This window comes from Narcine bancroftii, chromosome 4, assembly GCF_036971445.1.
Source record: "Narcine bancroftii isolate sNarBan1 chromosome 4, sNarBan1.hap1, whole genome shotgun sequence".
NCBI lineage: Eukaryota > Metazoa > Chordata > Chondrichthyes > Torpediniformes > Narcinidae > Narcine > Narcine bancroftii.
Window position 1 is genome coordinate 27323288 of NC_091472.1, and position 15439 is coordinate 27338726.

The 15439-nt window shown below is 43.5% G+C and overlaps 1 protein-coding gene across 1 annotated transcript in view; it reads left to right on the plus strand.

Moving 5' to 3' along the window:
* The window catches only part of ryr2a (ryanodine receptor 2a (cardiac)), a 612110-nt gene that overhangs the window by 160721 nt on the left and 435950 nt on the right, over positions 1-15439 (plus strand). Inside the window, exon 24 of the mRNA XM_069936123.1 lies at positions 8599-8682. Coding sequence (XP_069792224.1) covers positions 8599-8682 — 84 coding nt within the window. The remainder of the gene's footprint in view (positions 1-8598; positions 8683-15439) is intronic.

Here is a 15439-nt window from a genome sequence, read left to right on the forward strand (position 1 = left end):
AACGGAGACATGGGGCTTTTCCTCTCTCTACATTATCCAGTCTGCAACTATAGTAATTTAGTACTTTCCTTCTTCCTCTATCTCTCTGATACAGTACTGAGCTAACAATGCTCTCAGTTTCAGCCACGTCCAAGTAGAATTCTTTACTGTAATCTGGATTAGCCAGGCTGATCGTTCTTCCCAGTTCTTGTTTGACACGCAGAAAAACCGCTTCACGTTCTACATTCCACCTGACTGGTTCTTTAAGCCTCCGGTGACCTATCTCTGTGACCATTTCCCTCAGACTTTGGGTCAGACACACATATCCTGGGACATATGTTCGACTATACCCGCAAAACCCCAAGAATGCCAGCATGTCTTGTACTGTAGTAGGTTTTCGATACCCTAGTATCTTTTCTCTATGTGCCTCAGACATGGCCGTACCGTTTTTACCCACGAGTCTTCCTAGGAAAGTTACCACCCTCCTTCTGATCTGACATTTCGACCTTTTTACTTTAAATCCAGCCTCGCTTAACCCCTTGAGTAAAACTGCTGTCCCTGTCAGGCACTCATGTGGCGTTTTCCCTGCTAATAGTAGGTCGTCTACATACTGAATCAGTGTAACATCTTCCGGGAGCTTTAATTTCATTAGGATTTCGCTAAGGGCCTGATTGAACAGTCCTGGACTGTCCTTATAACCCTGAGGTAATCTAGTGTATGTGTACCGATGTGCTTGGTAAGTGAAAGTGAACCAGTCTTGGCATTCCTCAGCTAATTTCAAGCAGAAGAATGCGTTTGCCAGATCAATGACAGTATAGTATTCGTGCTCCGGACTCAGAGCCCTAAGTGCTACATATGGGTCTGGGACTGGTCTCCCGATGGTCTTGGTAGCCAAGTTAATCTCCCGGAGGTCGTGTACCATCCTCCAGTCTTTTCTACCCGGTTTGGGAACAGGCATGATGGGCGTGTTCCACATACTGTCAGGTGCCGCCCTTAAAACCCCTGACTCCATTAACCCTTCTATCGTTCCTTTAATACCCTCCTCCTGACTGGGCGACAAGCGGTATTGTTTTCTCCATATTGGTTTCTGTCCGGGGTTGGCCAATTCTAGAAATACCTCTCCTTTTATTACTCCCACATCATAGGGCCCCGTTGTCCATATATGTGGACTCAGATTAGAAAGATATTTGTCTGAGTCTCTGTGATCAATATTTTCTACTTCTATGGCTCGGTCTCTTTCTACTTTCTCATTCACAACCTGGTCCCATGCTTCAATATTCAGTCTGACAAATTTTCCTCCCTCCGAGGTGGAATATCCCGGGATTTCTGTCTGCCTGTATTCACACCCTATCGCTTCCTTTAACATCGGACCCAGCTGTCGAGCGTGATGATCTTTGGCAATACCCAAGGTCACATGAGGCACACTTTCTACTCCTAAGCAGAACCACTCCATTTGTTCTTCTGTCATGACAACCATAGCAGCTATTCCCTCCTTACCTACAAAGATAAATGGACAATGTATCGTTTCTGTCTTCCCTTCTTTTAGAGAGTCCCACCTCTCCTCATATTCCTGGTCCGGGTGGATGGTGTAGTTTAATGTAACATGCATAGGATCTAGTGGATAATGGTAATCCCCATACCGAGGAATACTGGCCCTCCACTCAAAAAACTGTTTAATCAGCCCTGGGCCTGGTTCATCATACAGTAGCCGACTCCAGAAAATACTAACCTCCACAGAGTCTTCTGAAGCGTTAGATGGGGTCATTACTATAAACTGTCCTCCCCTTCTTATTGTATCCCCTGGGTATGTTAACCGAAGGCCCTTCTCAGAACATTGTATGGTTATTCCTAGTTTGGTAAGAATGTCCCTTGCTAATAAATTAATGGGGCAACTTGGCACAACCAGGACAGGCGTTTTAACCCTTTGTCGTCCAAATGTCATGTCGATGTTATCTGTATAGGGCTGTGTTTCCCTTATCCCGGAGAATCCTATTGTAGATAATGTTTTGCCCGAAAATGTGCTCCCTGGGGGTTTTTTAATCACTGTCGTAACTGCTGCCCCTGTGTCAACCATAAATTCAATTTTTTCTCCATTTACCGCCCCCCACATTTTTGGTGGCTCCCAGGGAGGCGTGATTTTTGATTCTCCAGGGCACCTTCAATAATCAAATTCAGCACCTTCCTCAATATAGTCATTACACTGAGGTGCCTGGACTTGTTGATCACTCTGCCACCTCCCGATTCTCTGGGGCCCATCAATGTGTCCACCCCTACCCCTTGCTTGTCCTCTTAAGTTTCCTCCTCTTCCCCGATAGCCTCTAATAGAGGGTAATCTTTTTCCCCTTGCTCTCCCAGCCTCCGGACAGTTCCGCTGGTAGTGTCCAGGATTTTGGCAGTACCAGCATACTGCATGTTCCCCTCTATACATTGTACCTAGCTGTCTTTCCCAACCATTTCTTACTTGGGGTCCCGGATTTATCACTGGCCCCATGACCTGTGGGACTATCTGTTGGTCCGCTAATTTAACCCCTATATGTTCTATGGCTCTCACCAATTTATCGGTTGTCTTGTCCACCTCCTTCTGGGACACACTTTCTGACTTAGCATGCTCTGATTGACGATGTCGTTTGATTGCATGTGTCAGGTGTCTTTTCCACAAATCCTCTGACATTGTCTCTAATCCCACAATGTCCCTTAATTTTGCTTGAACCGTAGCAGGTAGTCCGTTTATTATCCCATTACGAAAGTGAGCCCTTCCTAAGGGGCTGTGGTCGGGTCTTTCTCCAGTCCCTGTTTCCCATAAGTCCCATGCTCGAGTGAAATACTCGTGTGCAGTCTCTCCTTCCTTTAGTTGAAGGGTTACCAAGGCATCCAAACTATAGGGTGTAGGAAATGTTTCTCTAAGTGCTTCCCAAAATTTATTCCGAAGTGGGTTAAATTCTATTTCATCCCCCAATTTACTGCTTCTTACAATTCTCTCTATTTGCTTCAGGGCCCCTTCTGCCTTTAATTTTATCATGATAGTTCTGACATCTGCGAGTGCTAATTGTTCTTGGCAGGTTTCTCGCTCAAAACAAGAAATCCATGGACTAGCCCCATTACTCAACGGAGGTAGTTTTTTCATTAAACTCTCTAAGTCCATTCGTGACCAGGGTACATATTTTTGAGTTCCCCGTCCCGTGATCAGTAATGGGCATTGATATCTCAATTTTGGGGATTTCTGCTCCTTCTTTACTCTTGGCATGCATTTATTTATCCCACCTTGTTCTGACTCTTCTTCGTCACTGTCACTGTCCCTATCAGCTTCCAATGTCTCAGGGTCAAAGGTATATTGGTCACGTTCATCTCTAAGATAATCTTTTCGGCCATAGTTTAGTTGTTTCACATCTTTCTCTTTTGTCCTAACCATGTCCAGGTAGGCATGTCTATTTTTCTCCCTCCCGAGTCTTTTCCTTTTACTTTCCTCCCATGGTGGATCGTATCTCGTTTCCTCATCTGTACTACACTTTTCGTCCTTTACTCCTATTACCATTCCTTCAGCTTTAATTTCTCCTGACAGTGTTGTAGTTATCTTTTCCACTTCCTTCAATACACCTACCATTAATTCTTTTTGATCCTCACTGATCTGCCCCAGCACATTAATATCTCTGTTTAAGTTTTTAATGTTATCCTGAACCTTTTTCATGTTCCATTTCTGTATCTCTAACTCCTTTTCTATTTTCTTGGACTCCAGAGGGGTCTCTACATCTATTACTCCCCCTTCTATTTTTATTAAAGGGGCCTGTACCTCGTCTGATGTGTCCCTATTCCCGAGGTTCTTGTCACACCCCAGTGTCTCAATATCTGGATATAAGGGACGTGACTCCAGGATCCCATCTGGGGTGCCAGGGGCACCTTTTGACTCCACATATGTATAGGGCGGGAGTCTACAAGCTATTTCTACAGGGGCAGTAACAGGTGGGTTACCAGGGAGACCAAATTCTTCAAATAGAGCTAGGACATCGCGGTACTGAATCTCCTTGTCTCTCACCCTCTTTTTTGCTGACTCGCGATTAAAGATTTTCCTTTCTATGTCCCGTTTGTATAATTGTATAAGACTCACTTATAAATGATTTATTGTCAGAGTACATACATGACATCACATACATCCAGAGACTATGAGAGAGAGAGAGAGAGAGAGAGAGAGAGAGAGAGAGAGAGAGCATAGTGAGAGAAAGAGATAGAGAGGCAGATACACAGAGCACAAGAGATAGAGAGAGAAAATGCCTTGCACTGGCCCCACTGGGAGAAAAGTCTTCAGATTAACACTTTCGTTTCAAAGGTTTTAAAAGGTTCTCATCCTGTGATCACTGGTCTGGATCAGATTGGGTCTCCCACCACTGGGAACTATCACTCCTTCCTTCCCTCCCACCTCGAGTGAGCTACACGTCAGCCCACAATGTCTGCCCTGATCCCGCAATGGTGGGGGTGCGGGAAAGAGGGAGGGAGAGAGGATAAAACAGGATCCCATTTGATGCGGAGCTGGAATTGTGGGCACAAAATTAAAATCAAATTGTATTTCTCTGCCCTGCCCAACCTGGGGATTTCAGGGCAGCACCGCCACAGATTGGGATTGGGAGGGGGAGTGGGTGAGAGAGGAGGGGGGGGGAGAAGAGAGAGGGGGAGAGAAGAGAGAGGGGGGAGGGTGAAAGGAGGGAGGGAGAGAGCAAACCCGGACACTTCGTGGCTGGAAACTGGAAACAGGCACTTTTCCTTTCCCTTCTGTGTTTTGTTTCTTCCAGCTTATCTAAGACACTACGCTTTAAAATTTTGTTTCCCTCACCTGTCAGGAACATCTCAGTGCCCCCGGGTAACCAACCCCTCTTCCTCCAGCGGTCTACACATTTTCGGAGCATTTTTTGTTTTTCCAATGCCGCATTACTGGTATTTCGCTCCTCTAATTCCTGATTAATTTCCTTAATAACTTGGTCAAAAGTCTTAGCAGGCAACTGTACAGCCATAGCTGCGGGACCGCTTTCTAATGCCTGTTTTAATTTAGGTTCTTGTCCGTTTAGGGGATCTATGTCAATGAAAATTGCTTTTAAAAATGTCTCCTTGCAAGCTGGATGACTAATATCTTTTAAAGGAACAGTCTCTAAGTCTTGTCCTCCAATTGACTTCAGACTGTCCTGTATACTCTGATTGCTCGTTTTCCACTCTCTGTTTTCCCAGAGGGGTCTGAAAGTTAAATTACAACTAGAAAACCAAATATTTGGGCTATACTTTTGTCCTGTTTCCCTGTACCAATCTATGAATTTACGTAACTTTATCTCCTTGGTGATGTTGGGAATACCCTCATTTAACTTATCAAAAGTATTTTGAATAAACCGGGTGTCTCTTAGGAGTTTGTCAACTTTTTCATTAATATCTCCTACCTGATCCGGACACAGCTGTCGCAGCCTTCTGTCGTCGTTCTTGTTCACCAGGCAGGCGTCCCTGAGTACTTTTTTTGTTGTCTCAAGGTCTCTAGTGTCTGCTGTGGTATTCCACCACGGCGAATTGGGGAAATAAATTCTTAACTTCTCAAGTGTACAGACATTATCATACCTACCGGACATTTATAAGTCAGTCTCTCAGATACAATTGAGGCCAATAAGCCTGAACCTTTGTTTTCTTTCAAAGCCCAACCTTCACGTGGGAGATTTCTCCTCTTAATAACCAGTTTAGGGCAGAAAACTCAGGTCCTCAATTGTTTATAGACCACCTTCTCACTCTATTGGACTTTGCAACGACACAATAAAGACTTTTAAACTCTAGTAGTTTCTTGCGAAGCACTTAATAAATGTCATTCAAACACCTTAAGGACTTTTATCTTGTCTGTAATCACTTACGTGTTACAATCCTGGCATGCGACCTTCAATTGTGGTCGTCTAATTTGTCCGATCTCCAGTTCTTACTGACAATCATAAAGATTTTAAAAAAAAAGAGAATTTTGTTAAAACAGGCTTCTCTGGACCTTTTTATCAGCCGGCTGAGATGATTGTCAGAAAAAACAGAAACCGTCGTCCAGTGTTCACTCACCCATCACGTCGGGGTCACCAAATTGTTAGGTCTGCTTTGTTCATGAATGAGTGAGACAAACACCAGACTGAGTCGAAATCAGGGTTCTTTGTTCTTTATTACCGGATTGTAACACTTGCAACTAACAATGTTAGTCGGAGAATGCATTCTGCCGTTATCAGCAAAATGATGATTTTTTATACCCTTGGATACGTGCTTAGAACATCATCATATCATTACTTGTCCAATGACTAAAACTGTTGCTATCCTTTCCCTGCTAGCTTCCTGCCTCTCAATCCATCAATGTCTCTCTTATCTGTAAGTACAAGGATGCATTCACATCTTGTTACAGCCCTGCACAGGGTAACTCCTTACACATTCCCATCTCATGATGTTTTACCTAACAGGAGTACAAGGACACCTCCCCTTCTTGTTACAGCCCTGCACAGGGTAACTCCTTACACATTCCCATCTCATGATGTTTTACCTTACACTTCCCTTCTCTGTAACTTAAGGCACACTAGTTTTCTCACTTCCCCAGTTTTGATGAAAGGCTACCGACCTGAATCTTAACTGTACCTCTCTCTATACAGACTGCCTCACCTGTTTTTTGTTTTAGATTTGCAGCATCTGCTCTTTTCATTTGTCACATGAAAGTTGACCATTTTTCAGTACTTAGCAGGCAAAGGAAGGCAGAGAACCATCATCAGTGCTCTGCTTTTGCTGTTGAAGACTATCAATGAATGGAAGGTCAAATGATTTATGTCTGTACCTTAATGTAAAAGGAAGCAGTCATTTTAAATAAAACATCCCAAATGAGTTCTGCCTGCTGATGTGCTCAGATTGCTTGGTTTTTTGGCCTGTCAGTTCCTCCCAAATCTTTGGCTCATCCTCAATGTGACTGGTCTGTTCCTGAGGCATTGCTCTGGTTTAAGTAATGAAACCAGTGCCTGGTGAAATAACTGTAGCTCATTAACATGTGCCACTTGCTTATAATACTCAAAATCAAACTTGTTTCACAGCACTGTAGGTATTGAAAATTAACGTGTGTTGTGACAGAAGGACTAAAAAGCACCTGAGAGCAATCAATCCCCTGTAATTAAGTGAGAGGAATGAAAATACTGCTCCATTTCGACAGAAGCAATTTCCAAACATTAAAGGAGAAGAGGAAATACTTAAATAACACGTCTTATCCACGTGTTGCCTGCTACCGTTAGTTTGCAAGAGGAATATTGCATACAATACAGTACAAGGACTGCCTAAAGAAATCTCTTGGTGCCTGCCACATTGACCACCGCCAGTGGACTGATATCGCCTCAAACCGTACATCTTGGTGCCTCACAGTTCGGCGGGCAGCAACCTCCTTTGAAGAAGACCGCAGAGCCCACCTCACTGACAAAAGACAAAGGAGGAAAAACCCAACACCCAACCCCAACCAACCAATTTTCCCTTGCAACCCCTGCAACCGTGTCTGCCTGTCCCGCATCAGACTTGTCAGCCACAAACGAACCTGCAGCTGACGTGGACATTACCCCTCCATAAATCTTCATCCACGAAGCCAAGCCAAAGAAGAAGAAGAAGATTGCATTGTGGAATCAACTCCATAACCATAGACTGATGAACGTAAGTATGGCTAGTTGAGAGTAGGTTCAAGCTGAGTTTTTAAAAATTCTGCTGTTAGCTGACTCCTGAATGAACCTTACACGAGTAAAATTCTGTTGCCTTTGCTCTGAACTATTTAATCTCTGAAACTCTGCACTTCTGTACTGAATGCTTCTTGTGCTCTAAATGAGATTTCTCGCTCGACTGTGGGCAAAACAACTTGTCACTACATCTTGGTACGTGTGACAATAACCGTGAACTTGAACCACTGCGTGTGTGCTCGCTGTCCTATGATTTTCGTCCAGTCAAGAAAAAGCAGGAGAAATAATCCACGGGAAATTACATTTTACAGTCTGATTAGAAACACATAGAGATTGAGGCTTAATAACAACTTCACAAATGCATTTGAAAAATCTCTCAACAAATAACATGATTGAAACAGAATCATGAGATAAGGACAGATAAATGTTTATAACACCAAATAAAAGAGCAATTGCCCCCAGCAGCTACTGCATGTTTTTATATTTTACTTGACTTTTTATTTGTGCAATCTGAGCACATCAGAGAATGGACGCTGCTGGCAAGACCAGCATATGCTGCTCATTTCTAATTTTCCCGTCACACTTAGTAGTTGGCCAGACTATTTAAGTGGACAGTTAAGGATGAGCATATTTCTGTAGATCTGGTGTTACTACTGGGCTGAATAGCTAAGGGTGGCAAATTTTCTTCTCGAACGATCATAAGTGGACTCGTGTCTCCATGAAGTGATTGGTGACAGGAGCAGTTGAGGTGAATTCAAGCGCACACTGAAAGATAGGTGCTTCAGGAAGAAAGGATGTTGATGGAGAGGAACAGATGTGGAGCATAAACACTGGAAGTGATTGGTTGATCTGTAGATCCTGTTCCATTATTGGCACATAATGTCATGCAAATGGTGCTGGCTAAGGTGTTACTTATTCTTGTAAGCTTATTTTGCAGAACCCTTATGGCTTTGGGGTGCCATGTTGGCATTGCTGATGACCAGGCAGAAGAGAAAGTGAAGAAATTAAAGCTTCCCAGAAAGTGAGTATAGTGCGCATGTGTGTGTGTGCACACATTCGTCTATCTGTCAGTGCACATTGCACTTCTCTTCCTGAAACCTTTGCTTCCAAGGCCAAATTTTCAGTTAGGGTGGAATTTGATGGTGGGTTGGTGAGGCTATAAGGTCAATGGTCTTCAGTTTAAAAAATCAACAATTTTAAATGCACTCTATTCCATTTACCCTTTATCATAGAGCAGTTGGTCTTCTTTAAAAGTAAAAGGGATATCAGAGAAGGCATGCTGACTCAATCTGCCTACTTTCTTGCTTAATTCTACAAATTCTCATTGAAATTAATCCTCAAAATCCAACCTAGAGGGGAATAATTCTACTTCAGATGGGATAGGATTTCTTAAATTTAAAATAAAATTATATTTACAGCTTTACAATCCAGAAATTCAGCACAAAGCTCACATTTTATGCACGGTGCTTTTGAACGGAGCTGTGAAGATTTTAGCTGAGCGTAACTTTGACTTTGAGAAATGTGACGTCCCTGTGCACAACGAACATGTGACAATGACGTAAATCACTCGACGCCTTTTGTTTGATGCTGCTGATCTAAGTTTGGGCACATGAGAAATAAACGTTTTGCATAGGAGAGAATAAAGCTGTTCCCAACTGAGGGAAGATGGCCTTTCCGAAATATGACCCAACAAACAAAACAAATGAGGGACAGGGGTCATCTGTTCAGGCCAGTTCTATAATTTGATACCCTCATGATTAATCTGACTATAGCCTTAACTTCACATACCAACATGTCTCTGGTATCCTTCACCCCCATTGTTTAATAAAATTGTGGATGATGGAATGTTATGCACATTAGTCTCGGTCTTCATGGACTATTTATCTTAATTTGATATGCTGCAGAACCAAGTCATAGCTGGCAATGCCAAAACCTCATTTTGTAAATTACATATATTGAACGTAGAGTTGTACAACATGGAAATGGGCCCTGAGGCCCACCACATTGAGGCTGACAATTTTGCTACAGTGCCAGCGATCCGTGATCAAATCTGGCACTTCTGTATAGAATTTGAACGATCTTCCTGTGTCCGCGTGGGTTTCCCTGGATGATGCAAATTCCTTTCTTAAATGAAAAGCCTAAAACTGCTCACAATACCCCAGGTGAGGTGTCACAAGTGCCTTATAAAGCCTCAACATCACACCCCTGCTCTTCTATTCTATTCCTCTTGAAATGAATGCCACCATTGCATTTCCCTTCTTCACCCTGGCTCAACCTGCAAGTTTACCTTCAGGCTATCCTGCATGAGGATTCTGAGAATTTTCAATTTTCTTTTGTCTTCCCATTTATTTCTTCTACCAAAGTACACTTTCTGACATTGCATTTCATTTGTCACTTTCAGCCCAACTCATCTGCGCTGGCCAAATAGGCGTTTTGGGTTAGTCCCATTTGCCTACATTTAGCTCATATTCCTTGAAGCCCCTCTTATCCACATATGTATCCAAATGTCTTTTGAATGTCATTATTTTACCTGCTTCCAGATTTGCCACTGTAATTAGTTACCTCTTAAATCTCATCCCTCTCACCTTAAACCTACGTCCTCTCATTCTAAAATCCTTTGCCCTGGGGGAAAAAGATTGAACGTTTATTTTATCTCGGGCCCCCTCCTTACAGTTTGAAGTACCTCGATGAGGTCACCGCACAGCCTTCTTCATGCTGGAGCATGTAGATCCAGTCTATACAGCTTCTTCTGAGGGTTTAAGAGAAACTCTCAGTTGACATTTTAACATTGCTTCCTCAGCTTGAAATTGGCAGGAGCTCTGTGAAAATCTATATAATTTTTCTATCACTTGGTCAATTGCAAAGCCTGTTCATTAAATTTACAAATATAGAGCATTCGAATCCATTCACATTTTATCAATTCACATCAATTTTTCCAATATGAGTGATTCCCAAGAAGCTTCCTGTCTCTCAGTGTGCAGTAGACAGAGGACCATAACACGTGACCAGTCCCCGTTGAGCTACTGCATTGGCTGTACCAACCTTCAGCACACACAGTAGGCATCTGGTCGAGCTCCAGCAGCATGGGTTCGATTCTCCCCTGTGGTGCTGGTTGTGTGGAATTTGCATATGTTCCCTGTTACCTCTCAGTGCTCCAGTTTCCACCCACATCCTGAAGATGTGGATGATGGTAGGCTAAATATCCACCACAAATTGCCACTGGGGTGCAAGTGAGTGAGAGAATCTGAGGGAGTTGATGGAAATGTGTGAAGATCCAGGTTGCCATGAAATCCAGATCATTCGGGAGGCAGAGGTAATGATAGAGAGGAGCTTCAGGCAGGCAGCCAACCCTAAAGGTCAAGAGACGGGTAACTGGGTGACAATTAGGAAAAGGAAGGGGAATAGGTAGACAGTGCACGGATCAGTAAATGGAGCTCAGAAATTATATGGCCGATACAGAAACTTAGTTGGAGGAAGGGCAGGATTGGCTGATGCAGATACTAGAGTTTTGGTGTTTTAAAAGGAATAGGGTGGGAGTGGGTAGCATTACTGGTAAGGGATAGTATCATGGCTATAGAAAGGGAGGAGGGTACATAGAGGGTGTCTACAGAGATGGTGTGGGTGGAAGTCAGAAATAGGAACGGTGCAACCTTTAGGCCTCCAAATAGTCCTCCAGACACGTATAGCAGATAAGCAGGCAGATTTTGGAATGGTGCAGGATATACAAGGTTGTAGTTATGAGTGATTTCAATTTCCCAAATATTGACTGGCACCTCCTGACTGCAAGAGGGATAGATGGGACTGAATTTGTCAGATGTGTTCAAGAATGATTCCTGACTCATTTTGTGGGCCAGCCGATAAGAGGAAAGGCCACACTGGATCTAGTTCAGGGTAATGAACCTGGTCAGGAGGTGGTCTTTTCAGTGGGGGAGCATTTTGCATTTTGGTGAGAGTGACCACAGCTCCCTTAGCTTCAGGATACCTATGGAAAAGGATAAAAAACAGACAAACTGAGAAAGTGCTTATTTGGGGAAGGGCTAATTATGATGGGGTGAGGAAGGAGCTAGCAAGAGTATATTGGTAACAATTCTTCAAGGATGAATGCTCAGAAATGATAAGGAGCAAATTCAAGAACCACATGTGCTGGGTTCAGGATAGGTTTGTCTGAATGGGACAAGGAAAAGATGTTTGGAAAAAGGAACCGTAGCTGACAAAACAGGTAAGGCAACAAGTCGAAAGAAGTAAGTAAGCTAGATATATGAAACAGGAAGGGCTCATGAGAAGTATAAGGTAGCCAGGTAAGAGCTTAAGAAAGAACTTTGGAGAGCTTGAAGGGGGCATGAGGAGGCCTTGGCATGTAGGATTAAAAAGAATCACAAGGCATTCTATGCATATGTGAAGATGTGAAGAGAAGGATGTTGAGAATGAAGGTGGGGCCGCTAAAGGATAAAGGAGGTAACAGGTTGGAGGTGGATCAGGTTGAGGAGGTCCTAGATAAATTCTTTGCTTCAGTATTCACAATAGAAAAGGATCTCTATCAGGGTGAAGTTGGAATACAACAGGTTTGTGTGCTGGAAAATGTGGAGATTAAGGAAGAGGAAGCGTTGGATCTTCTTAAAAATATCAATGGGGCTGGATGTGATATACTCCAGGTTGCTGTGGGAAGTGAGAGAAGGGCAGAAGCTATGATCTTTGAGTCCTCTTTGGCTGCAGGGGAGGTGCCGGAGGATTGGAAAATAGCAAATATAGTTCCCTTGTTTAAGAAAGGTAATAGGAAGAATCCTGGGAATCGTAGACCAGTGAGTCTTACGTCAGTGGTGTGCAAACTATTGGAGAGGATTCTTAAGGATAGGATCTCTGAGCATTTGGAGAAGTGCAGTCTGCTCAAGGATAGTCAACATGTCTTAGTGAAGGGAAAGTCTTGCCTCATGAGCCTAATTGAGTTTTTGGAGGAGATAACAAAAGAAAGCGATGAAGGTAGGGTGGTAGATGTATGTGGTCTACGTGGATTTTAGCAAGGCATTCGACGTTCCCCCATTAGTGACTCATCCAGAAAGCCATGAGGAATGGGTCAGTGGAACCTTGGCTGTGTGGATAAAAAATTGGCTTGCAGGAAGAAAGCAGAGGGTAATAGTGGAAGGAAAATATTTTGCCTGGAGGTCGGTGACTAGTGGAGTGCCGCAATGATCTGTTCTTTGTGATTTTTATAAATGACCAGGATGAAGAGGTGGAAAGATGGGTCAGTAAGTTTCTGGATGACACAATGGTTGAAGGAGTTGTGAATGTAGATGAAGGTTGTCAAAGGTTACAAGAGGATGTAGACAGGATGGAGAGATGGGCGGAAAAGTGACAGATTGAATTCAATCCAGTTAAGTGTGAGGTGAGGCATTTTGGAAGAACAAACCAGAAGGCTGAGTACAGGTTTGATGGTTGGTTATTTCAGAGAATGAATGAACAGAGGGATCTTGGGGTTCAAATACATACATCCCTCAAGGTCGTCGCACAGTTTGATAGGATAGTTAAGAAGGCCTATGGGATGCTGGACTTCATAAATAGAGGGATTGAGTTCAAGAGTAGAGAGGTCTTATTCCAACTCTACAAATCTCTGGTGAGACTACACTTAAGAGTATTGTGTTCAGTTCTGGTGCAGAATAGATTTACCTGGATTGAAAAACAAGTCTTATAAGGCAAGGTTAGCAGGGCTGAGTCTTTTCTCTTTGGAGCGTAGAAGGATGAGAGGAGGCTTAATTGAGGTCTACAAGATTATGAGAAGCATCGATAGGGTGGACAGCCAGTGCCTGTTTTCCAGGGCAGGAATAGCAAACACCAGAGGACCTATGTACAAAGTGAAGGGAGAGAAGTTTTGGGGGGACACCAGAGGTAGTTTTTTTTTATGCAGAGTGTTGTGGTGCCTGGAATACCTTGCCAAGGATGTTGGTGGCAGCTGAAATGTTAGGGGCATTTAAGAGACTCTTAGGCTCATGGACAGAGGAAAAGTGGATGGTAATAGGGTAGGGAGGGTTTAGTACTTTTTTAAAGGAATATATGGGTCAGCACAACTTTGAGGGCCAAAGGGCCTGTACAGTGCTGTAGTGTTCTCTGTTCTTATAAAATGGGTTTATTGAGGATGAGTGTAAAAGGTTGCTCCGTCTTGTGCAAGAAGAACCCTGTTGACCACAAGTTGATCAGACAATTGCCTGGATGGAGAGTACTCGAGGCCAGAGGGAAAACAAAATGGGGAAACTGGTCAGATTTTTCCCAAGCAGATGGTCAAATACTCTTTCCAGAACTATTCTAATCCAATGCTTTTAAATAACATCCTCTCATATCCGATAGCTCATCAGACCCTTCCTGCACAGCCAGAGTGTAACTGTTACTGCAGCAGCTCTCGAGGTAACTTCACTGTTAAGAAGGCAAATGCAATGCTGGCATTCAAGAGAAATAGAATATAAGAGCAGGGATGTTATGGTGAGGCTCTACAAAACTCTGGTGAGACCTCACTTGTAGTATCATGAGTAGTTTTGTGCACCTGATTTAAGAAAGTAAGTCACGTCGAGTTCATTGTCATATGATTGTTTGAGTACAACCCGGTCCTGGGAGCAAAAACATGCAGACATATGACCAGACATAACACACATACAGACAAATTATACCTATGCAGGACAAGTATTAAATATATCTATAAAAATAAATTAAAAAATATTGTTTAGTAAATATGAGAGTCTCGGATGGTGAGCTGTGAGCAGTTCCTTTGGTCGTTCAGCATTCTCTCTGGCTGTAGGAAGAAGCTGTTCCTCAGCCTGGTGGTGCTGGCTCTGATCCTCCTGTATCTCTTTCCAACGGGAAGAGCTGAAAGATGCTGTATACAGGGTAGTAAGGGTCCTCAGTGATTTTGCGTGCCTTCTTCAGAAAATGATCCTGGTAGATCATGACGACGGAAGGGGAGGGCGACTCCCGTGATCTTTTCTGCCACTCTTATTGTCCTGTGGATCGACCTCTGATCCATTTCTCTGCAGCAACTTTTCCACATTGTGATGCAGCTGGTCAAGATGCTCCCGATAGAACTCCTATAAAAGGATGACATAATGGTGACCAGGAGCCTTGCCCACTTCAGTCTTCTCAGGAAGTGCAGTCGCTGTTGTGCCTTCCTGACAAGTGAGGAGATGTTGAGTGTCCAGGATATAAGAGCAGGAATCTGATGTTGAGGGTCTATAAAACTGTGTCCACGATAGTAAAGTGAATTCCAAAGAACTTGGTGCTCTCCACTCTCTAGAACTCTAGAACAGAGTTGTTGATGTGTAGTGGAGGGTGGTCATTCCTGGTCCTGCTGAAGTCCACGATCATCTCCTTCATCTCCCCACAGTGAGGCTCAGGTTGTTAGTCTTGCACTATTTCATGAGATTTTCCACCTCCTCTCAGAAGTGCGACTCATTCCCTGCTGATAAGGCCAACTACTGTTGTGTCATCTGCAAATTTGGTAACACTCTTGGAGCTGGATTTGGTGATGGTTCAGTAACGTGATCAGGAGCGGGCTGAGCACACCGCCCTGAGGTGCGCCAGCGCTCAACGTGACGGTACTTGATATTCTGCTACCAACCCAGGCAGACTGGTCTTTCCGCTCAGAAGTCCAGGATCCAGAGTGGGGTGTTCCATTCCAGCAAGGACCACCAGCCTCTAGAGATATTGGAGAGGGTTTGTAGGAGGTTCACTAGGATGATTCGAGGAATGAAAGGGTTATCATATGTGGAGCATTTGACAGCTCTTGGTCAGTATTCATT